At 39.3% G+C, this 25,795-nt stretch overlaps 3 protein-coding genes across 4 annotated transcripts in view; 2 read left to right on the top strand and 1 right to left on the bottom strand.

The window, feature by feature from the left end:
• Positions 1–5,893, top strand: part of klf12b (Kruppel-like factor 12b) — a 38,913-nt gene extending 33,020 nt beyond the window's left edge. For both annotated transcript variants that reach the window (XM_031734484.2, XM_031734483.2), the window contains exon 6: positions 1,602–5,893. In XM_031734484.2, coding sequence (XP_031590344.1) covers positions 1,602–1,783 — 182 coding nt within the window. In that variant the 3' untranslated portion in view covers positions 1,784–5,893. The remainder of the gene's footprint in view (positions 1–1,601) is intronic.
• A 1,542-nt stretch (positions 5,894–7,435) lies between these two features.
• On the bottom strand, positions 7,436–11,564 carry klf5b (Kruppel-like factor 5b). Its single transcript, XM_031734645.2, has 4 exons — positions 11,254–11,564; positions 9,507–10,437; positions 9,331–9,390; positions 7,436–8,979 (listed from the first exon to the last, which is right to left on the bottom strand). The coding sequence occupies exons 1-4, from the start codon at positions 11,431–11,433 to the stop codon at positions 8,801–8,803; spliced, it is 1,350 nt and encodes a 449-aa protein (XP_031590505.2). The 5' UTR covers positions 11,434–11,564; the 3' UTR covers positions 7,436–8,800.
• Positions 11,565–20,907: 9,343 nt separating this feature from the next.
• Positions 20,908–25,795, top strand: part of dachd (dachshund d) — a 116,742-nt gene continuing 111,854 nt past the window's right edge. The window contains exon 1 of the mRNA XM_031734693.2: positions 20,908–21,015. The gene's annotated coding sequence lies outside the window, so the exon portion shown is untranslated. The remainder of the gene's footprint in view (positions 21,016–25,795) is intronic.

The raw sequence follows: 25,795 nt of genomic DNA on the forward strand, positions 1-25,795 counted from the left end.
TTGTGAAGAGCTTTAAAGGTCCTGACCTATTTCCAAACTGCAAAAAACTTTCCTTGAACTTAAAACTGAACCCATGTGTGGCCATAGTATGTTCCTGGATACCTGTTAAAGCTTCCTGACATGCTCTGACAGTGAGCATTTATCTGTGTCATGAACGCAATAAGACAAAACAGCATACAACATCTTGGAACATTTTAATTCCGTTATGAGAAAGCTGAATTGTCCTTAACATGATTTATTTCATGAAAAGTGCTAAAAAGATTACAGCCGTTCCTACTGAAACGTTCTCCCGTTGTTGTGGATGGACACTGAAGTTATAGCTTCCTTAAATCATTTCAAGCCTCAGAGTCTGCTTTAAGTAAAAGGTGTATACTGATTGTAAATTGTATGGCTCCCTGGCACAGTGTTATAGCACCACATAAGAAATTATACATTATTCTGTTCACACATTGAGAAGAACGTTACTACTCTGCACACTTTTTTTTTTATTGTCAAGCATTTAAAGAATTGGTCTCACAGTAGAGTCTTAAAAGAAATTTCTGTAAATCATAAAACTGTGGCATATCATGATTAAGTGCATATACACATATGGAGACCATTTATGCAAATGAAATAAGCATGTTGCGTTCATTACTCCAACCTGCATTTTCTATATATGATGACTGTGACACATCACGTTATAAAATCAGTCATTTCTCTCAGGCTGCTGCAAAGCCTGACTTTTCAGCCAGCGCACTAGCTGGCAAGCAGTGAACACTTAGCTGTTAGGATAATGGAAAATGCTTTTCTCTGTGAAAGGTCTCTGGCCTCAGTCCACAATTAGACTTTTTTTTATTTGACAAGGTTTCTATGGAAGAGTGGATAGAAAAAAAAGACACATTTTGCCATCCAAAGTCAAAATTTGAGGTTATTCTCTCCTAATTTCAATTTAATGACTTGGAAATTTCAAGTTATTTTCTAAATTTTGAGTGATTTTTCTTAGAGGTTTGAGTTAGAAAGGCAACTTTTTGAGATTTGAAATTTTTGAGATAATAACTCTAAATTTTGACTTATGGGTAGCAAAGGTGTCGGCTCTTGGCCTGTTATAGAATATAGTATATGAATTGTTTAGCCAATATACAGCAATTTGCTGTTCATTCACTGGAAATCATATAGACTTTAAAGCCAGTTTGAGGTCTAACAGTATAGACTGCTCAGAATATTAAGATAACACTTGATTGTTTTTTGCCGTGACTTTGAATTCAGGCTTTAAAGGGTTGAAGATTTTGTTTTTTGCTGACCACTGTTGCATCATTTTGCGCTTCCACAGTCTTTCAGTGAAGCCTTTCAAATTGAATATTTCCCTGTCGAAATCTGATGTGTGACTTATACGTTCCCGCAATTTTTTTGTGTTTAAATATTTTCTATAATATCTCATCAGACATCCATACCATTTTAGTGAGTTATATAGATTCTTGAAACTTGTGCGACTTGTGCACTACCAAAGTGGACATTAGGTTAGCGGTAATTCATGGATTATCACTTAACAAGTGCAGATTTTCCAAATGAATCTGCCGGAAATGCGACTGAACATGGACTGTGTTTTCTGACTTCCTTTCCAGGGGAAAAGCCATACAAGTGTACCTGGGACGGTTGCACCTGGAAGTTCGCCCGCTCTGATGAGCTGACGAGGCATTACAGAAAACACACAGGGGTGAAGCCCTTCAAGTGTGCAGACTGTGACCGCAGCTTCTCCAGATCTGACCACTTGGCCCTGCACCGACGGAGACACATGCTGGTGTGAATCAGACGGAGCGCGATAAAGAGAGAGAGAGAGAGGTCAACGAAAAGACACACACTCACATGCATACACAGGCAGCCGGGGGAGCGGGATCTCCCTGTGAATGTTTTCAGCCGGCCTGGACACGCACACACACACACACACACTATCACACTCACACCCACATACAAACACAGACGCACACATGCGCTCATCCTTCATAAGGAGAGAAGACGGAGACAGAGATGACTGATGGACGAAGGTGCACAGAGCTTGAGGAGCACAAAACAGGGTCACTTCTGGATCCTCTTTGGTTGGAATGAAGAGACGGCAGGATCTTTTATTGTCTTTGCTTGGAGTATAATAGGGAACTGTCTTTTACAGCACTGTTCGTAAATGTTTCACTTTGATTTTTAAGATTAACTCTTTATTTGGACAAAAAAAAAGTATAATGCAATTGCAACTGTGTCTTTTTTTTGGTGTCTTTCTTTTCATTATTGTTCAAAACGGCTGCTTTTCCAGCATTCATAATGTGAAAGACCCCGTTGTAAGGAATGGATTTCCTGTGTGAGCAGGAAGAAGTTTGGCCTCGACTGGATCACGGGAACGGACTTGGATGTAGTTGAAGTTACAGGCAGTGTTTTTTCACCACGCCTCCCTGTGTGAGTCTGATTTGTGACCACCAGGGGGCACCATATAATCACAAGTGGTTTCATTTTCCTGCTGGATTCTGCTCTTAGATCTGAGGCATCCCTTGTAGAAGCTAAAAGAAGGTTGGACTTTCACCTTTCTCATTGCCTGCAAACTGTAATCAAGATAGACTCAAATCCCCACAAACCCCAAAAGATCAACCTCATCAGCACCTCCACATTTTCAGTCATTCAATGCCTGTTTTCATAAATGGGAATAGGACTTGCATATCATCGCACCAGCACACACCATTGATGATCCACTCACATGGCCGGACAACTCCAAACGTCATCAGTGCTGTTCTTTATGTTTATGTTGAGCCTCTTCAAAGCATTTATTAGAAAAAGGAAAAAAAAAAAATCTGGTGGATTTTGAGCTGTGATTAGCAATCAGTAAAGTGCAATCTTAAAGGATAAATATACTTCAGTATAAAAATGTTTTGTTTATTGGGTTTTGCTTCTTTTTTAATGCCTGCTTATTGCTTATGTTTGACTCAGAAAAATACAACCCCTCATGTACAGTGAACTGAACAATCAGAGGAGATTTCCAGTATGTGAAAAAATAGAGGCACCTTACAGACTTTTATTGTGTCCTGACATTTCTCCTTTTTTTAAAAAAAAAATCATTCACCTCTGTCTTTTTTTTCCAGCTGGGTTTAACAGAAAAAAAAGGAATTTGTGTTGTGGTTTTGCACAGCACCGCAGCACTTGTCCATAAAATGACACTGGCACCAGCTGAAGTGTTACAGGGATAGTGTGGCACCTGGTGTACAATACAGAAGAGCAATACATTCTGAACAAAGTGATGGGAAGGAACATTAAACCTCCTCTTTGTTCTGTTTGCTGATGTCAATATCCGAGGAGAAGTTCCCAGCTTGGCCAGCTCCTCACGCTCTGTACCACAACTCCCTCCGTTACTGACTGGTTTCTAATCTGATGTCTCCCAGCTGGTGATTGTCTCCACATGTATCATTTCTATTCCTGTCGTTTGTCTCAAACACAAACAAAGTCACTTGAAATCGCCTCAGACCAGATATAAGTTATGATTTATATCTGATTTACCTGAGATTTGGTCATGGAAAAAGCAGAAAAATGCAGGAATTGCACACATGCATACGTACACAAATACATGCACACTGTTTTTTTTTTCCGTTCTTTTTTTCTGTGTGTTTGTATTCACAGCAGGAGTACCTTTTAGAAGCAGTTTCCGGCAGAGATATATTTATTGGAAAGCATCACTTAACCTTAATCAGGAAATTCAATTAAAAATATATTTTTATAGACCTAATAACAGACATTTTTGCAAGTATTTCCAGCGCTCTTTATGCTACGTAAAAGCTTCGGACATAAAATATCAGGCCAACCAATGTTATTCGATAATGCTGCCAAATGCATCTATTGGACCTAAGCCAGTAAAAAAGAAAAAAATGTAAACCTTTTTGATTACGGTACCTTGAAATCCATACACTTGCACGCTAATGCACAAACTTGGACTCCACATTCTCACTTTCAGTAAAACAGCCAAATCCAGGAAGCAATTTCCGCACGGAAGCGCGCGACGCCCTTCTCGATTTGTTGGAGAACGCATGTTGTCATTATTTATCTGTATTGTTTGTGCACGACATTATGCCCAGTTGTATTAACATTTTGGCAAAACCATATCAGCACCTTGTTTGTTTGTTTCGTATGATATTCAAATGATTTTATTTCAGATGTCAATTTATAAGCGAATAATCATCATCGTATTTTATCATCCTTATAAAGTATTAGAGCGTTTTTATGATTGAGGGGCACGTCTTCATTTGCATATAAATCTTTCTCTTCTGTACAAAGGACATTTTGAAATGTTGTAATATATGTGATAGTGAAGATAAAACTTATTACAAAGTTCTACAGCCTGTACATACATTGGAAAAATAGGGCTTTTGATTAGTAGATGCAGGAAATACATTTATACATGTAAAGTCTTTTTTCAGAGACTGTAATTTATCTAATTTGATATACAGTGAAATGGGGCTAATGGTATTCATCATGTAAATGATCATATGTGATGTTATAGAACAGTTTGCTTTTTATTTTCTCTTTGGTTTGTGGTTAAACACATTCATGATCAAATCATTTTTTTTCAGTTCCCAAGGCTGAACCAGTGTTTGCTAGAATTGACCAATTATTTATACACAGTATTAAGGTACACAATTCCCTGTGTTGCTATTTTGCTATACCCGACAAGAAATTCTACCAATCAAGCACATATCAGCGACACATGTACTCCTGTATTCAGTATATGACGTTGCATGCCTTAATACACCAATTTCTGAAAATCTCAATTTGACTTGAAGATGGTGTCTCCATAGGACAGGGTGTATTGTATTTCCCTTCAGCATCTCTTTCCTCATATTTTAAAGCATAATTTTGTTACGGTAACCAGGGTCAAAGTTATGCAATAATAATAATGAATAGTGCCTCATATCACAAACTTGTAATATCAGCTGCTCTGTGCAGAGCTTCGATTTCAGCACGCGTGCTTGGATTAATAAATTTCAAACGAGAAAACCACGAATTCTGGGGGAAAAAAAAGAAGCACAGACAACATTATGCAAGTCGGACCTCTAATGTTGAACTTTGTTTTCGCACTGAGCCTTATACCATTGTGTACAATGCAGCATCTTCCCATAACACTTTCACAGGCTGTTTATAGCACACATTATTACTTTGCTTGCAATAAGTCACTTCCTCTAAGGGTAACAAAACCGAGTTACAAAGGTCTCTTGGTGTTTCAGCTTCAACACATCAATTCAACATAGTGATTCCATGGAAGATGATGAGGAATCATACTCACAGGAAAAAAGAAAAAAAAAAGAAAGGAAAAAAAATCCTGTGGCTGGGATTCCAGCAGTCACACCTCTCTTAATGAATACTTATCTTGCGGTTTCTGTCAGTTCAATATATATTTTACTTTCTGTATAACATCTGCTTTTGATTTTCCTGGTTTTGAAAATTTAGGTAGTGAAGCCAATGCCTTTGTTTCAAGTTTGCTGATATTACGTACAGTAATCGTTGTTCCTGTATTTATGTAAAGTGAGTGTAGTGTAAATATATTCAGATCTTTTCATTCTTACCGTAAAGAAAAATGTGATATTGCTCAGCATCGCTTCAAAAAGGGAGATTCTGCTCATGGAATTCCACATCTGTAACAGAAATTTTTAATCCTGATATTTTTCAAAACTTCAACAACAGATGTACTTTTTTTTTTCTCCTGTTACACTTTTTTTTGTTTCCTTTTCTCCGAGAGTTGTTTAAGTATCCAGTCAGTGTTTTTGCCTTTTTCTCTGTATTTTTCATATGGATGGAGCTGTGAAATTAAAATAAGTTCAAACATATACATGTATATTAATATGAATGGAGGCATGAAGGTTAATAAAGTTGCATTTTGTATGTAACAGACTGGGACGGAGCCAGTTGCTATCTATGACTGAGATGGATGGAATGTGGTTTCGGTGTCACTTAGACATCCGAGAACTCACATTTGCTGGCATTCGGAAAACTAATCTCGCTATTAGGGAAGACGTAGCTGAACAACAGTACAGTGGTCTGTAGTTCATCGGATCGCTACTGGAAGCGGAAAAAGACGTTTTGAATCGTCCAGCTAAAATATCGTGTACCTCAGTGTAATATCACACTGCTTTGTTGTTCTTATGTAGTATCAACAAAGAGTAGTATTTTAAGACCTGGTATTCTCAAACAAGCCTTTTCTGAGAAAAGGTTACAGCTAAAAGAACTTCCTGTCCTCTGCTCTATTATAACGAGGTCTGGATGAATGTTTCTGTCAGGCAGCAACGGATTGAGATGATTACAATCAATTCCCACTCCACTAAGCATTTTACTGTGCAGGATCTCACCTGAATGATTTATCACTCACTAGAGTCTGAGTTATGTAGGCTTTACTGTACAGTAAGTAATGTAAAGCACTGGCGGGAGGGCTGGGGGGGACTTATACAAGTAAATAATCCTCAGAAGAGTTCAGGAGTTCCTCTGCACCCAGGACAAGCTCAGACACCTTCTGTGGCTTTTACAGGTTCTCCTGGTACTTTTTGCAAAAGCATTGCTATGACTCATGTCAGGGACACCTTCCAAGAGTTGCAAACCAAGAAGATGACTTGTTTTGTTTCGATTACACCAGATTGTTAAAAAGGAAAGTCTTAAATCGGGGTGTGGTCCGGACTAATTAGCAAATTCCAGAAAAACTGGCTCCTCCAGCTGGCAAGTGTCCTTGGGAAAGTTAGACAGACTACAAAGGTGCTACATGAGTTCTTTTTATTATCCTTCTAAAACTATCTATATTTTCAGCTTGTAACCTTTAAAAAAATGGTGTCAATGAGCCACCTTTAATTTTTTTTCCCTCCTATTTTGCATAAAAAGCATAATTTCTAAAGCAAAAACAGATCAACATTGCCAAACTGTTTTTGTGCTATTTCTTATTCAATACCAGCAAGGTTCACTGAAAGCAAAAGCTGTGGTGTAAAAAGTTATAATAACGTGCAATATTCCCGCTCTGCAAGCAACAATCCAAAAGATTAGCATTAGCATTAGCGTTTTCTCAAGATTTAGCATGGAGACACATGGCTAGAGTAAACCTTTCAAATGTTGTGAATAAATAATCAGACATTTCAAAAGTTAATATTCAACACAAAACATCTTTATTTGCACTGTGAGGGACACACAGCTCCATTGGACATTTGATCAGTTTAGGCTACATGTTAATGTTTCAGCTTTGACACAAACTTCTGACCTTTGTGCATATTTATTTATTCAACAGTATTGCAATAACTCACTGCGCTTCTTTCTTGGCTGGATAAACTCGTAACAGCGTCGACTGTAGCGACGTAATCTGATCCTTTTTGCACTTTGTAAAACAAAAATAAACAAACCTAATTTATTTTTTAAAAAAGGAAAATTTAAAACTGTAATACAATCCAAAAGAAATACATGGATCTTTTTTTTTTATTTTAAAACAGCAGATACAAAATATATACATCTTAAATAACAGAAATTTTAAAATTGGTTTTGCTAAGCCATATTCAAATTTGGTCAGGTTATAGAGATTTCTATTAATGTTACATTGTGGAAATTAAGAGGAACATAGTGGATGGTTTTAACAGGCAGGGGCAGCTTTGTTTTTCATTCATTCATTCATTCATTCATTCAAAAAAAAAACTAAGCAGTTAAAGGCACTTTCAAAAAGGTGTTTGATATTTGGAGAGAAGTCAAAGAAACCATCAACTTTGATAGATGTTCACACTGAAAACATTAGGTTATCAAATTCGACTCACCCACACCCAAAAGAAATTCTAGTCAATGTTTGATTTCTCCACGATGACAACGAACAGGAGAGACAAAATAAATGTTCCCAAAGATGTTGCAAATTGTTTCAGCACTTCGTATTCCTAATATAAAATGAGATCTCGCTGAAAGTTAAACACCACAGTAGTGAAAAGTGTTCAGAGAAATCCTAAAATCAAAATGCAACATTTGGATTCATCTCTTGCACTTAGAAAACAAAAAGACAACCCTCTCTGTAATGACCATGTGTATGTTACAGTGTCAGAGCACAGATAAAGATCATTCACAGTGCTGGTCATTCAACGCTTAATATCTCATACCAAGTGTCCTCATGTTGTAAGCAATGCAATCACCACATGGCTCACAAACAGTGCTCACCACCCCCTCGATGTTTATTCTTCCTGCTACTGCTTCAGATAACTCTGCAACTTGCTTTCCTGCAACTTTAACTTTAACTTTTACTTTCTATATTACACAAATGCACAACCAACCCTTTGACCCACTAGCTGCAACAACATCCTCCTCTTCTGGCTAATAGCATACATAGATATCTGCACTTACAGTGTAGCAGTTTGCAGCATACTAAATAAATGCCCCGACAACACATGGGTGATATGATGTGTACAGTGAAAACACCTAAATATAAAATTTATATTTCAAAATGTTTTTGTGTAGAATTAAAATAAAATCTTAAAAAAGATCCATTATAGTTACGTTATTACATTATGTTTTTTTTTTTACTGATACCTTTCAAACATCCCCTAAACTGAGGCATTTGTGTGGAAAAAAAAATAAGGCAACCATAATATTTGATCTTTTTTACATTATTTCTATTATTTGTGGGTCAGCACTGCTAAGATTATCTCCCACTTTTGGAGTGAGTGAAATAAGTTTCACAGTTTTTAACATGTTTATTTGCTGATATGCATATGACGGTATTTTGTCCAAAAAAACTAAACAAAAAAAAAACAAAAAAGGAAAGGAAGATTGACATTTTTATAGGAAGAGGTTTCTAGCTCTGGTGTCTCTTCATGTGCAGGGCCAGGTGGTCAGAGCGGGAGAAACAGCGGTTACACACGCCACACTGAAAAGGCTTTGCCCCGGTGTGTTTCCTGTAATGGCGTGTCAGCTCATCAGAGCGGGCGAAGCGCCACTCACATCCCTCCCAGGAGCAGTGGTACGGCTTCTCACCTTCATCGGGAAGAAGTTGAAGAATAAAGGCAGCCAGTCAATATATATTTATATATATTTGAATTCCTTCAATATTTAATGTTATGCAAGAAAAAAACCCCAAACTACTCCATCCAATTAAAAAAAACAAACTCACACTAAGCCACAACTGTGAGTCATAAATCACACTGTGTCCTGTCTTCGTCCCTGCTCTCTTTACGAGAGCTGCGGGTTTATGTGATTTGACAGCAGTGAGATGTGGGCCAGGTCTGTCAGCAGACAGAATGCATCTGCAAGCCAAGTGCAATTTTTCTGCCTGGCAACGTCACCAATTTCATCCAAAAATAAGAAGTGCAACTCAGAACATTTTACCTGTGTGCGTCCGCAGATGAGCCTTTAAGTGAGATGACTTTGTGTATACTTTCTGACAGCCTGTAAAAACAAACAGACAGAGCTTATTAAGTACTTGCATTTTATATCTTTTTTAATGTTGACAAAATTTAAACTCAAATTTATTGTTGTTATGGAGACCGAACAGAAGTCTTAACCTGGGACGTCACAGTGGTGAATCCGCCGTCTCTCCAGATCAGGATTATTCCTTCGATTGTACTTAACTGGAGCCGACTGAGCCAACACCGGGGACAGCGGGCCAATACCCGACGGTGTTTGAACTGGTGTCAGGCTTGAACGCTGTACTGGTCCAGAACCTGAACTTTGGATGAATCCAGACGTGGAAATTTGATCTTGGTTTTGGATTGGAGCTATGCTGGGTGTCTGTCCAAGATCAATGGAATTGTGGGTCTCAAAATTTAACTTAGAGGCGATGCTGGCTTCGTAGGATGGAGGCGGGGAGAGGTTGTGAAGGAGTTCTTTGCCCCTGTCTGGACTTGAGGGCTCAGAGTTTGGCGGAGAAGGTGGCAGATAAGTTGATCCTGGCTGATGGCCCACGCGTCGATTAAATGAAAAACATTCGTTCTGCAAGCTGCTCGCGGGTTTCGCAGAATTCAGGACTGGGCCAGCATGAACATTCCCAGTGGGAATGCTTAACGGGGCTATGGGGATGGGGTTCACCTGCGAGCTGTGAACGAGCTGTTCCAAATCAGAGTTCAAAAGCTGAAATAGGGGAACGTCCTGGAAATCTGGCACTTCCTGCTTGATGACGAAGTTACCACTTGCAGTGTCAGCTGCGCAAAAAAACCCTGGGTATTCAGGGACTGCTGGCGATACTCCACTCCCCTGGCACGCGGGATGCATCAGAGAGTTTGTTGGCTCGGTTTTGATCTGTCTCACAGTCCTGCAAAGGCCTGGGTGCAGATATGTGACATCGGGAAGGAGCAAACTCATGCTGACGCTGTAAGGGGAGGCAAAGTCCTCGGTGAAAGGTGGCTCTAGAGCCAGGGTGCTGTCTCTGCACATCATTTTGGAATTTACTACATCCTGTGGTTGTGAACACAAATAGCTGTCCATCTCGGATTTACCCTGGGAGAGGCAAAACAGAGGAAAATGATCAGGTGAGTCGTAGCAGGGTTGTTACTGTGGACGTAAAGACAGCAGAATAGGAAATACAGGTGTTGTGCAATTGATTCAAGCTCACTAATTGTTTAGTTTTAGGACATTTTTCATTCAGATTTATCAAGGTCAGCACTCATCTGTTTATATCATTATTTCTTTGGACTTGGAGAAATATTAATTGGGGCCAAAGTTAAGGAAAAATCAGAGCCATCCAGAACTTCCCATTATTGCCCATTTAAGGTACTAGAAGTCTGACAATAACAAAAGTAACTGAGGTGAATGAATCTGGGGATGCATGCTGGGGCCTACTCGTGTGCACCCATCCACATCAAAGACGCCCCCACCACCCCCTCCCTACAAGCAGCAGACGCCCTTCTAAAACACTCCAGGCTAAGCTGTTTCAGAATACATGGCTGAAATTAGAACATGCAGTTGCTCTGCACGGCAATGCATCTTCCTCAGGAGTTGTTTCAGGAGCGGGAGCAACGTGTCACATCCCAGCCATGTCCTGTTTGCAATTCCCCCTCTTAACAGTTAGTAAATAGCAGCATCGATGCAGAGGTTAAAAGCCCAGGATTTAGCTGTAATCACACGGGCCTTCCTTCAGTATCGTGGGTCACATCTTAAAATGAAAACAGCCTTTTTTTTTTGCTTTTTCTTTTTTTTGCTTTGATCAGCAACACACTGTAATCCTGCGTTAAACCTGCTGACACCAGTAAAGCCCGTGATGCTGAGAGGCAGACGGGGAAAGAAAAAAATAATAATAATGATACGAGCCCCTACCAAATTGTAATCGTGGAAGGAGGAAGTTCCCGGGATGGCATCCCTCGTGTTACAGAGCACTTGTCCATGATCTTCACCTCTAAGACCGTCGGATGTCAATGGTGCGGAGGTTTTCTGGAGGAACTGCGCGTCCTGCCGCGGAGCAACCCAAACATTATTATTCCTCACGGCAGCGGCCATGCAAGCAGAGATTCTGGGCAACTATCCGAAATCTTTAGCGAATGAATGAAGCATAAGTGTTCTTTTGTTTCGAAGAAATCTGTAGCAGGAAAACGGCAGCTGTCAAACGCTCATTCTCCCTATTTTGCGCTGGCTTGTCAAATTACGCAACTGCGTGATATCAGCGCGTCTGCAGGGCGGGGCTGAACATGTACAAAATAAACAGGGCAACCAGCCGATCGCGATACACCTAGTGTAATGAATACTGTGGTTGTGTGATGGGGTGAAATGGCAGAGGGTGGAAATAACGCCAAAACTCTTGGGGATTAGGGATTAAAGAGTCACTTGCGAGAGATGAAGGTGTCAAGTGTTTGTGAGCATGAAGGAGCGGTTTACAGGCACAGTTCGCAGACATTAGAGTAAAGTGAGTCAGTGACTCGTTGATGGAGTCTGTGCAGTACCCCGCAGGGTCATACTGAAACAGAATGCTTTGCTTCTTACGCTTTTATAAGAGCTGCAAGTTTTTCAAACTGGACACAGACTTTTGAGGGGAAATATTTTATTATACACATGATTTTCTTTTCTCTCCCAAATTTCAAAGGAAATTCAGTAGTCTTTTTAACTCTAACATCCCCACAGATAGATTCAAACTGGCGAGTTCTTTGCGTCTCGCTTCGCCACCACAGTGTAGTTTCGCTCTAATTTCTTCACGCACTCTGATTTTGTTCAGAGACAGAGGATCCAGCAGGCTTGGGTCCTGGTGTGGCATGTTAAAAACGCCACTGCAGTGCAGCTGTCTGTCAGGACTGCATACTTGATGCCAACATTCCTGAGCCAGCGACGAAGCCTGCGCACATATACAGGCTGCGCATGTTTCCATCAAAATAGCTCAGCATTTCAATCAAATGCAGCGTACGCCATTGTGCGTTTTAGCACCGATTAACTGTACTGAACTTTAACCTGCAGGTGTTTGAACTTCGTCCTGCGGCAATCCCTGCTAAACTTCCGTTCCTGTATTCATTTTGCACTCTAAAGACTTGGAATTGTGACCCTGAAGGAACTTGCTTTTGTTCTTTACTGTATTTTCTTGGATTTGGCCCAGAAATAAAGGAGATTCCAGCCTCTAGCCCACTCGAGATCAGAGTGACAGCAGCTTTATAACTCAGCTTAACAAATCAGAATTGACTTGTCGACATTGTGCCACTTCACACACACCTCTCATAATACACTGTGTATATTATGCTACCTATGATGGTTCCACTGGAGCGTGCTTGAACTGGAAATATGGGTGTGCCACAATTTGGCACAAATATATATATATGTGTACACACACACACACACACACACACACATATATATATATATATATATATATATATATGAAACCTCAGTGTGTGTAAGGATTTCTTTTAATGTGACATTTATTGCCACTCCCATCCTCTTTCACCTTCAGGCAGTTCATGTCCTCTTATTAAAATGTTGTAACTACACCCATTGCAGGCTTGACTGAACATGTTTTAAATATGAGAATCACTCGGGTTACATAGGGCATATTTGAAAGCCAAAATATATGAGGAAAACATGTTTCTAATGTATGCAGCATCTTTTTTTAATATTACACAAAAGTCATATTGACTCTTGCACTTTATTTCACAATTATTAGAGATGACTGAGGATTTCTTTTAAAGTCTTTATGGTTTTCTAAATTGCCTCTGCTTTTTCATCTTATTCCTTTTTCTTAACTTACAGCAAAGTCTTTTTTTCTTTTAAGAAATCATCTTACCTTTTGCATTTTAAGATAATCGTTATCAAAGATTTTTTTCTATGTATATTTTATAAGATGGTATTAAGGGTGGCTTTTAAACTCTACATCAGGATGAGTCACCCCCAAGAAAATGCTTGCAATTTCAGATTTTTTAATAATGAGAAATTTTTTTTAGAAACATATTCAAATGACTGCTGATCATCCAATTGGGAGCTGACTGATTGCCTGTCATGTGCTGACCTTTAAAAGTGCAATATAAATCCATGGATGTCTCAGCTGCAAGAGGAGCAACTGTCATTCTTGGCTCTTCCTGTACAGTGAATGTGAGCCGAGCCCTCCGCCATATCCCTCGTATTAAAACCTCACAATATGCCCAACAACTGCACAGCGGAGGACAGAGAATGCACGGTATGTGCTTACAGCATCACAACTCCTGTCTCCTTTCACATGGACTAATATGGCCAAGCCAAAATGGGATCGGACAATAAACACATGCATCACATTACTACTGTTGGTATAATGTTTTCGGGCTTTCTTTCTTTTTCTTCCTGTGAAACGAAACAGCTTAATAAGAAATAAATTAGCTGGTTTGTTTTTGTGTAACTGGTATAAATTGTGTTTATTTGTGCTTGTTTGAATAATCTGAGCTCTTGTGAAATTTGCAACACAAGAAATACAAACAAATCTAAGTTACCCTCTATATTTAGTCATCTTCAAGCAGGTGCTTTTCACACCCACCAGAGGGCAATGGTCAGCTGCAGTTGGATATCTTTTTTCCTCATTTGTGCATTTACATAGTGTAGCTTTGTACTGCTGAACCATCAGAGTTTGTGTGCTTTCTACGCAGTTTTATATAGTGTATAATCCCCCCCCCCACACACACACACACACAGCCATCGAGTGTAATGGGCAGTGGGTTGACATTTTATGCAATAAATCCACACTTTAATTTAGTGCTACTAATTTTTTAAAGCAAGACTTTTTTTTTTCTTTCTTTTCTTATCCGGGTGGGTTTTTAACTAGACACGTAAAGTTAATTTTAAATCACTGGTTACTTTCATTGTAAATTAAAAGCTTGACTTGACTGAACTGATGCAAGGACAATTATGTTTTTTAAAAGCTGCTTAATGCAAATTCTCTTTGACTTTCTATATAGTCTTTAAAACATGAAGTAGGCACTCTGCATTATAATTCATTTGATGTCAGCTTTACAAAGCCTGCCCTTGAAAAAATACAATCAATAATTTTTTCTTTGGCTTTATTGTTTTGTCTCAAGTTTGGCTGTGTTACAAGCTTGGCTTGTTGACTGTGCACAGCATTTATCTGATCTGACACAGTTTCATTAGGCATTAGTAATCATTTCCATAGCACACAACATTAGAGTACTCCTGTTTGTAAAACAGCAGATGAGGCTAATGCCGTCCTCTAGGGAGAAATTCAATATAATTCGTTAATTAAATGGAATAATTTAATTACAGTAACTAAGAAAGCATTCATCAATATAATTGTTTCTGGAGCCACCATTATAATTGAGGTTTAAGTGAAAACAAGTCCGTTTCTAATGTTGGTAATGTGCTGACATAGTTCTCCCACCCTCCATTTGTTCCTCTCTCTGATCTTCCACCATGCCATTTCTCCACAGTGTTTCTGTTTGATAGCCAGCCATACCACATCAGCAAGACCAAAACATTTATTACAGCCATTTAATTTAACCTCTCTACAGGCACGGACAAGAAGACAGAGATGATAGCACAGCCGCACTGAAAGACTCTCGCTGTTCAGCTTCTAATCTGATCCTCTCTGTTGCCCTTTCATAAAGACACCAGAGTATTACCTTGACTCCAAACATACCTCTGCCATTTAAACTGTCTTAGATTTCACCACAAAGACGGCCAAATAGAGTCCAATTCATTCTTCAGGGCCCAAATAATAAAACATAATTTTCGCCTAATCTGCCTAAAGAATGTCCTCTGTTTGAAGTTGACAGTGCTCTATCTTCTGAGAGGAATAATTGCCTTTTGAGTACAGCAGGAGAGGCCACTGAGGTAAGCCTGTCGAGGGTCTGCACCTTACAGGTGTGCCCTTGGACAGACAACCTCCTCGTTGTTCTTGAGAGAGTGAGGGAGAAAGGGAGAGGGCGAAGCCAGACTGAAAGAATTCATCTGCCAGTTGAAACGTTACGAGGCAGTGGCGGCGGCACAGCAGCAGCAGCACCGCTCTGCGTTCTCATATCACCGTGTGGCCAAAGTGAAGTGAACAAAGAGACAGTGATCTCCAGTAATTCCTCCTGTCTGGGTACAGCCGACCACTTCTTGTCATTAAAGTTTTATCATGTTGCTTTTTATCACGACCGCTTCGTGAAATTGACCTGGTTGTAATCTGTTTAATTTCGATGACTGCACAGTGACAAAGTTACTGACAGTTATTGTCTGGAAATGTAAACGACACTCCTCTCCGTATAGTGTAGGCTTTGTGTGCTTCCACAGGCAAATTTCAATCCGTCAGCCTCGTCTGGCCACACTGATTCTGCGCAGGCATTGATTTGAAAGTTAAACATTAATTTCCCAATCATTTCGCTCAAAGTGTATGCTATTTATCAGTTAATCGAGATAGTTATTTTGTAGCTATCTTTCTAAGACAAACTCAGTCTCTGCTTCATTTGTCAAACTTCTTCCTGGATTTTTAATGGGGGCCTATTAATTGAGCAGAGAAATCTGTCCCTTTCTGAACATGGCACTGAAAGCTGCTGAACAGCTGTCCCAGCTCTGGAGAATCATATGGAAGAATGCATTATCGGCCTTGTTTGAATATTCCCTTAGATTTGGAATAATCAGGCAGCTATTCAGCAGTGAGATGGCCATGCACAGATGCCAAAGCACAGCTGAGGGAAGCACAATGGTGTAATGCCGATGAAACACACACTGACACACACACACACAACCAACGCCATGGAAAACGTGAATAATGCAGGTGCGCTTTATTTCTGTACGGTGTGCTTATCATACATAACAGCAGGACACTTTCTTTCAGCCCTTTTATCTCCTTTTTTTTCTCCTCTCTTTCGTCGTGCCTTGTTCAAGGTGATCCTAGCTTTGCATATGGCTGATTAATCTTATTGCACAGTAGCTAACATTGATCACAGAAATGATTAGAAATGCATTAGTCAGCAGACTGTTTGGAGTGGTTGGGTTTAAGTGCTAGTGCCAAGCCATTTTCCATAGGTGTCCATGTTTTTAATTTTGTTATATAGAATTTTGCAAATGGATGCATGCATGCGGCCCAAATACAGCATCAAAGCTTTAATGCTTACAGACATAATTTAATCTCCTAGATGGTAGGACTGATGGGCTGTGTAGAGAAGGCATCCCTGCTAAATTCATTATGCTAAAAGTTGCTAGATCTCACTAGCTGATGAGAGAAACAGAGTAGCACAGCGTATGTTTGTATTTTTTGCTGTGCAAGAAACTTTGGCACTGCATGGTCGAAGAAAGCTTTCCCTCTATCAGTTTTTTTGTGTGTGTGTGTCACAGACTTATTTTAAGCTTAAACCTAACGAAGAACAAGCAAAAATGTTCACATTTATTTATTGCACAAAACAGACTGAAGAACACACTGAGATGCTTCGGTGCAGTGTTCCTTATGGTATGTGGATTATAATTTACAACCGCTCTGCAAAAGTGCAACACCTCCAGAGTTCTTGGACCTAAACAACAATAGCATTTTACTCTTTATGACTTTGAAGCCAGCTGTCACGATGATGAAATTTAATTTCCCTTTTGACAATACATTTTCACTCTTGTGTATTAAGGCGTCACCAGGCTGACATATTTTATTGAAAAAACTACAGATGTGAAGCATTTTGTTCCAAATTTTCAAACTTTGCCAAGCCACCCAGTGGGCCGTGTTGATCTGGCTCCCAGGCTGCATGTTAATTACATAAACGATGCCGACTTCTGTACAAAAGCTTCAACTTCTATAGTCTCTAATTTGATATTTATACCTCATTTCAAATGTTTGGTACTGTTTGTGCTAGCAGTAGTAAATATCAAACATGGATCACAGCATAGTTAGACGGTTACACAGCATTTAATCTCATGAATAAAAGAAAAAAGAATAAAAGAAAAAAAGAAATAAATTGTCTGTGTGGGGCACTTTGGTTGCTTTGGCCATGTATTTAGGATTGTCAGTGGCTGAATGATGAAATGTCATACAGTGAGTTTTGATGCATTTGGCTGAAGGTTAGCACACACATACTTTACACACTTTAACATGCAAGTGGGAAAGTCCTTTTGCTTTAAAACAGTGCTGTTCTTTAATCACTTCAAAATAAAAGTTAAAGTTGAAGCTGAAGACCTTGCCTCTATCCCAACATGTTTTTGTTCAAAACCATTTGTCATTTGTCTCCTGACCTCGCTGACAGCTCCTCCTCCTTCTCGCTCATGCCTCAGATGCCGCCTTTAATCATTAAACAAAGTCCTTCTTCATCCACAACACTTCCTTTCTTCTTGTGATTTCAGAGATACTGGGGGTTTAATCTAAATGCCTTTGTACCTTTTCTATTTACTGTGCTTTATTATGCTTTATTATTATAGAACGCCCATACCTAAACCCAAGGTGGAGTTGCACAAGGTTAGTTTTAAAGGTGATATGTACTGGGCAGAGATGAGATGACAAAGAGAGGGTAATGTTTGCAGGTGCAAATAAAATCACAGCTAATAAGTTGCAAAACAGGGCATGAAAGAAGAGACTGACTGATATGAATTGAATGACAAATTGTCAACACAGCTTAAGTAAATTGGGTTGTACAATAAAATGGGCTCGATTACTTAGCAAAGGACACTGTTACAATTAACAAATAGCTTCCTTCCAGCAGCATAAGTGCAAGCCATAAGAGTCCCACCAAGACAACTCTTGCCACATGTTCAACACTCCCCATTAAAAACCTGGGGAAATTAATGAGCTTCCATTGGCACCCTCACAACAAAGGGATCTATAAAGCAGCCTTAATGTTCTCAGGGAAACTTTACTCTTCAGTAGTTCCCAATCAACCGGTAGCAGCAGATTTTGTTTTATTTCCCTTGTAACCTACAACAGGAGCTAAAAACGCTACTCAGTGCAACTTTACATAAATGTTATCCCTGATTGAAACTGCTTACAGCTCGCTCTTAATTAACAATTTGTCAATAATTAACCATGTTGGGTTATCAAAAATATAACTGTGTATGAATGCACGCTTTATGTTTAAGTAACAGCGGAGCAGCGTGTTTTCAAAAATCTATAAGTCTGCAAACTATTGCAAATTATTGCGACATTCATTCATCTGAATTACCTAACTAAATAAATAAATTAGATAATCAAAAAAACACCCCCCACGCACACACACACACACATAATGTAAATGAAGAACAAAACCTTCTCATGTTGTGAGCATTGATTTGTACTTTCTACCTGCTTGTACACAATTAAGAACACTTAGGAATCAAAGAGCGCAGAGGTTTGCAGAAAGGTATTAATTAGAACTTTATTTATGCAGATGCTTTGTAAATTTGCATAAAAAGCAATTCCACAGATGGGTTTATGGCAGTAATGACTGTTCCAGTCTGCAATAAAACATCTGCTTAATCACAACAGAGACAGTCAATGGCTGCTGTGAAAACAGGCTGTCCAAGTACGTCTCAAAGAAAGTAGTGAGGAGAAGAGCTCGTGTGGACAGGTCAGGGAAAAAAAAAAAATAGTAAAGCGATTTTAGAAAAAAAAATTGCGAAAGTTAGTTAAAAGAGACACACTTCTCCCAAACATTTCCCGGTGCTGCTTTGAGTGCTCTGATGTTGAGAAAAATACCCTTATCGTGTTGGCAGAACAATCCACTTACTGTGTTTAAGAGAAGAGAGAATTTTGTTCCAAGTCAAGCCAAGTCTTTGTCTATGTGTGCCAACTATTTTGAAAATATTCCACTTTGTGTCTTTTTTAATCTGGGAGAGCCACACACAGATACAAGCCTTTGCACAAACACACACACCCACACACACACGCATAGCAGTGTGGCTACAAGGTCACTCCAAGTATTGATAAATCACCCAGCTGTGATTCCCTCCTGACAGCTCAAACTAACATCAAGCTGGATGGGGGAGAACAAAAGACCATCAAGCAGCCCTTTTCCTGACACTTTTATTCAATCACGGCCAGATTGCTTACGACAGCACCAGCAGCTGTTTCGTCTTCATCTTTCCCCATTTGATAAAGCGTGTCAAGTCATATTTCTGTAAGTACTTCACCTCACCCCATACTGTGCAGATCCACAGCGATTCGGCATATGCACATTCCACATGAGGGGATCGTCAAATGGGTCAGGGAGTAATGACACCCCTCTGAAGGTCGCAGCACACTGGCGTGGGGGTGGGAGCAGGTAGGTGGGTGGAGGGTGCACGTGTAAGGGGGTGACGACAAAGCAACAAGCTGAAGGTCAAAGATAAGAACAGCCGCAGAGATATCTAAGATAGCCAGCAGAAATTAAACAATGAAGGAAAGGCAGTAGGGCTTTGATTGTGTGATTGTGTTTAAGAGAGGCGGGAGGCGGGGGGGCGTTTGTTGGGATTGTTATTTTGGGATCACCATCCCATTTGGAGCTCTTCTGTTGACCTTTTTCCTCATAGGATGGAGGTTGGTGATAGGACAGCGAAATATTGCAGATGTCTATTGTTTGTTTTTGATCAGACATCAGGGCAAACAGAAACGACATTTCCATTTAGCAACAGCCTTTTAATGTTTACATTTAAATTGCCCTCACAGGCTCTGTTTACTTGTGCAAGTTTCCGAATAATTATTACAGGTGCTTCAGCTTATTGTAAGCAGGGTGAGTGTCATATTTAAAAATAGTGATTACATTCACTGAGAAACTATTCGACACCCAGAGACATTTCCGTTAGCACCACCTTGAGGGTCATATTTATTGTTTAATTTCATGAATACAATTTCATGTGTTTCATGGAATTCTGTTTTTATTCAGCTGTTTAAGCGTGGACGGTTATATAATGGAATACACGCTGGAAGCATTAACAATTTAAAGTTGTCCAGCTATTTAATTTATGCTCAGCTACTATCAAACATATTATATTTTCATTTTTAAATCTGTACCATACATGTTGCAAATTAGGAAATGCGAGCATGCTAGTATGAGAAACAAAGATGGTGCTAACCATTAATTAACAAGATGAATTTATTCGTTAGCATTTAGCATGGTGATGTTGCATGTTGTGCAGAGCTAAATGTTAATAACTGTATAGCAGGAGGTATGTAAAAAAAGTTTTTTAGCTATTATTTTTTCATTAATGTATCTTACTATAATGATCAACATTATATACAGGTACATTGTTGAATTTAGGTGTACATTACGCGTAAGTGTGTGTTGTTGACATTAACGTATACGTTATGAGTATGTTGTTGACTATGCATATATGTTGCGTGTATGTTGTTGTTTCTAAAAATGTTTACAGCATGGAAGAAAAGCTGGCTATGGTTTCTGTAGAAAAAATTACAACTGACCTTTTTATAACTTCATCCATCTGTTTTCTTCTGCTTATCCAATTCAGTGGAAGGAGGAGGAGATGGAGTCAGCTCTCATGGGTACACCCTTGACAGTTCACCGGTATATCGAAGGGCTAGCACAGAGACCTATGGACAATTTAGAATCGCCAGTTAACCTAACCCAACTAACTGCTTTATTTGGACAGTGGGAGGAAACCGGAGTACCCAGAGGGAACCCTTGCACACACACAAACTCCACGAAGAAGATCCTCAGCTGGCTGGTGGATTCGAACCCAGGATCTTCTTGGTGTGAGGTGACGATACAAACCACTGCACAACTCACTGACGTTAGTTTTTATTAAGGCTTAAAGTTATGTATTATTAGGGACATGGTTGCATTGCTTGCCAACCAGGCTAATTAAAATGGCTTAACTTTACAAGGAGCCTGTCCAGAAATCTGTGGTGAAGACTTGGTGAGTTCATTATTAGAATTCTGTTCATTTATCAGTAATTAACAAATATTTGTATTTTTGCAGTCCTCCCATAGACTCTATGCTAGCACCTTGCTAATCAAACTTGCTAGCTTTAGCTGTTAACTTAGCCTTATCATCCAAATATAGTCACTTATAGAATGACATAATAAGGCGCAAATCTTAAAATGGAGACTTCACAAATGGGTTATTGCATAGAGCCTGCCTAATCTTTAACTGCATTATGATGGTGGTAGATTCACTAGTAGTTCTGATTAGCTAATTGTTGTCCTGTCACAGTCTTTACTGAGCCTATTAGTTTTCAGTTTCTCAATTTCTCAATGTACAGATTCAAAAGTCTGAACCCAGGTAAGTCTACACCATCTATATCGACACAGTATTGTGTATCATTGCAGTTTCACTGCCAAGATTCAGTAACACAGATGTTCAAAGCACTTCTAATAGCACTTCATCTGAGAATGTACTGCAACTTAAAAAAGGATGCAAAGGCGATGTCCTTCAAATACAACACAAGAAAACAGTCAAAAACTTTGCTAAATACACACATTTAAATCAGTTACTAGGATTTGCTGCTAGTGACAACAGAAATATTTCCAGAAATAGTTAAAAACAGGTTCCTAGGTTTAGCTCATCTTCTAACTCCGCTACATCAACAAGTCACCAAACACACCATGTCCCAGCTGGGGTTTCTTTCACATGCAAATCTTTCCATTACCGTCTAATACAAGTTGCAGTACTAGATGTTGTAGTAGTAGATGCATTTTTAAAAAAATGTGTTACTCTTTCTGCTTGTGTGCTTATTTTGTTAAACTGATGAAGGTGTTTTTCGTAATTTCTTAATGTTATATCTATTAGCACGAAGAAATGTCACACAATTCACTATTTTTGGTCAGGTGCTGGCCTGGCTTGTGTAGATGGTTGCTAGTTTTGTAGGAAAAGAGATGTGTAAATCAGGTGGAATGTTCGCATCAAAAATGGGACAGCTTACTCCACTCAGACTTGGCCTGATTCCCAGGAATGCAGTTAGCTAGCACACAGTCACCGCCTATTCATGGTGGCACAGCTGCTGTGGACATATGTTTCCCACCAAAGAGGAGGACATCAACCAAGCACACCTTGAACAGGTGAGCAGATGAATGGCTTTCGATCCTTTGACAGTCTGCCCTCGTCTTGTTGTTTTTTCCCTTGCTCAACAAATAAGTTCCTCCTCGGTGTGGCCTAAACTTTTCCGTTCATCCATCTGTGACAAACCGAGTGCATAAAATGTGACAGTAACAATATTGATTTTTATTTAGTTAGATAACGTAAGATCAGTAATTTTATTCACGTTTGACTATTTTCATTTAAACAGGGTGTTTCAGCAGGACAATGAATGTAAAGGAATGGCAATAAGGAATATTATTAGCCAAAGAGCGCACAAAGGCTTTTTTCCAACCTCTCAGCAAATGACCAAATGTGAGAGAAAAGATTACATTTATTCATAGCTGTCTTTCATCAAGAAGCTTAAAACCTAAACTTCAAATGTAACCCCAAATTATATGCATATTGAGCTGACCTCTTTCACCCTTTTTCTTAAAGCCATAGAGGAGGTGTGATATGCAAAAACCCACAGATCCTTCAGCTCATCATTTAGACGATTTCAGCACTTTTGGTTTTCCAGCCGTCCAAGGGTGATCACGTTAGTCACTAATAGATAAAGAAGAAGCTCCTCCATTAGCATGGAGGTCATATGTGTAATGTCAAAACTCCCAAACCTTGCTGTCATTGCAGTCAGAGGAAAAAAACAACGTGACTTACACTTAAAGCTCGCTCGATGCAATGTAAAACAGTGAATTGTGAAACAGAGAAAAGCGCCAGATAAATGCAATCCATTCTCACATTATCCGTTGTTAACTCTCATGCTTTTGTCACCCATCTCTACAGCTATGACCTATTAGCTTTAGTGAAGTGCTCTGAGGCCACGGAACCATGTGAAGGTTGTTCACCCATCCAACAGAGCCATTTACAGGAGAGAGACCCCAGAGCCGAGCTGCAGCAGCTCTCTAATGACTCTATCAGCTACACTGATGGGAGCAAATGGCACCCAGAGATTTAAACACATTCCCTGAGCATGCATTACATTTTCTCTATGTATTTTCATTATTGTATTGTAATGGTAATGCATAAGTATGCATGTTAGGACAATGTAAAACATTTAACTCTGCACTACAACAATATCGGTTATATTTTTCCAGAATCCATCACATTTAGACACACACAGAGCGAGCGGGTGCAGGTTTCATGCAGAAGAAAATGTAGTATCATTCCACTGCTATCTTACGTCTCTCGCATGTTTTTAAAGGATCAATTAGCTCTTTAACCTAAAATATGACCTCAGTGTAATTATTGTTGTTTCCAAGGGAAGTGGGGTTGATCTAGCACCTCAATCCAACAATTACAGGAAACTTTGTATAAGATAAAAACAGCATACAGTATGTGTTTCCCTTTGTGAAAGACACTGTGAAGTCACAGGAGTATTCATTAAGGCCTTTGTGTCCTGTTTGAAATAGTGCCGTTAAAGGCTTTAGCTGTGGGCATCTCTCTGGAAGAGATATAATGATCCTCCAATTAGAGACAGAATCATGAGACCTGTTTATTAGTCTTAATTCATCTCTTCTTTGTGCTGAGCATATCAAATACCACAGAGGAAAAAAATAATCAACAATTTACCAACCGTAATTACAAATCTATTAATAGTTTCCCAACAATGACGCGCAACTGTATTCGCATCATTTTCGACTGTCATGAACAATACTGCGGCAGCGTCGATGTATCCATTAAAAACTGCATTTCTGCCAGCTCAGTGACATCTTGCATTTCAAAGATGACTCGGAGCCTCTTCAGATAAATTACAGTTTTTCATTAACAAGAATGGTTTGGGTATTATTAACTCTAAATGGAGTTTCAGACACCACTCTACATTTGCAGCTTATCAAACAATAGCAGGCTTTGGTGGCTGTAAAGGTTTTTTCCATTAAGAAGAAGAAGATTGAAGAAAAAAAACCCAAAAAACAATCTGCGATGCATATTTCAGCGTTTTATTTAAGGAATTAGAAACATGACAAATTACGTTTATTTCTCCTCATGCATTGAATCATTAGTAAATGAGCCCATCTGCTAACTGGCCAGCTTGACCCTCTTTTTTACTTTTCATGTTAGCGCCACAGTACTACAGCTAAACTTAGCCCAGGGGGCTACGTTTGGAAAAGTTTGATTAAATGGCATGAGCCTTCGACTGGTAAGGGATTAAACATCCTAGCTAGGTAGCCAAGTTAACTATTAATATGTTAGCACAGGCTAACTCAAATATGAGCATCTGCTGCACCAACAAACAAATGACTTAAGGTTTTTTAACACCACACTTCCAAGTTTCAAAAACATGTTACTTCGCAATAGAAAGGACCAAGTGAGTTCCACGTTCATTTATTTAAGGCATATTTGCAATACAGTTTCAATAACGTTACGGTGCCGAGTTGCTCGGTTTTTGGCATCTGATATAGTTGCTGGTACTAATGTGACCAACCAACATAAAGAATTAACGGATCCACATGATAGAAAATTTGGCATAGGGTGCTCTTTATTTACTCTGGTTTTTACTCAACCATTAAAAGTGATTGGCTGAAATCACTGATGTTGCCTTTAACCCAACCACATATAACGGTTGATTTTGCACTTACCACTCCTTGTTGGAAAACAGTGCAGACAAAAAACGTCCTTCGTCTACCGTGTTGCACGTATACTAGATAAAAGTGAAGCCTATGACCACATTCACTAATCCAGTGGTTCCCACACTTTTTTTGCCAGGCCCCCCTTTTTTACTAGAAAAATGTTCGCGTCCCCCCACCACCTAACCCCCCCGCACAAACACATCCTCCAAACACACACACCCATATTTTGTTTACAAACTCCATTGCGGTTTATTTCACACCTCAAACATTTAGTAAACAATTAAGCAAATACAAGTAAACGGCAATAAATTACAGGTAGTAATAAAATATACTACTAACTCTTTTACGCTACGTCCAGACCTACACGGGTATTTTTGAAAACTCAGCTGTTTCTATGCGTTTGGGCTTTTCGTCAACACGTAAACGGCGTTGCGATTCACCGAAAACGGAGATTATTTAAAACTCCTTTTTTGCGTTTACGTGTGGACGAGGATTACAGAGTTCGTCACGCAACGTCAAAGGGATGTGCCTCTTTTCACGTCACGCTGTGCGCCACGTTATTGTTTACATGAGATGAATTGCAGAATGGCAGATAGAGACAAAATACTGTTAATCTGACTATCTTCAGGTTTTACACGCTTACATATACACACGCAGTTACTGTCCCTCCATTTAGAAAGGCAGAGGCATCACGGTGTAATTATTTTACGTGTAGTTGTTTTTTTTTCCTGTGTAATAATATTCAACATTGCTATCAATACATTTTTCAAAAAATGTCTCTCTGTGCAAAATGGGTTTAAACACATAAACAGCTGTGAGATACTGTTTGTCCGTGATTTGAACAGGGGGAACAAATTACGGCAGGATCAGCCTGATATTATTTGTATCCCACTGTA

This window comes from Oreochromis aureus, linkage group 16, assembly GCF_013358895.1.
Source record: "Oreochromis aureus strain Israel breed Guangdong linkage group 16, ZZ_aureus, whole genome shotgun sequence".
Classification (NCBI taxonomy): domain Eukaryota; kingdom Metazoa; phylum Chordata; class Actinopteri; order Cichliformes; family Cichlidae; genus Oreochromis; species Oreochromis aureus.

Excerpts from the sequence above, each read along its gene's own strand:
- klf5b (XM_031734645.2), bottom strand. The coding sequence starts at position 11,433 with ATGGCCGCTGCCGTGAGGAATAATAATGTTTGGGTTGCTCCGCGGCAG. Across the intron at positions 10,438-11,253 it reads CCTTCCACGATTACAATTTG|GGTAAATCCGAGATGGACAG; the intron begins GTAGGGGCTCGT and ends TGCCTCTCCCAG. Across the intron at positions 9,391-9,506 it reads TCACCACTGTGACGTCCCAG|GCTGTCAGAAAGTATACACA; the intron begins GTTAAGACTTCT and ends TTGTTTTTACAG.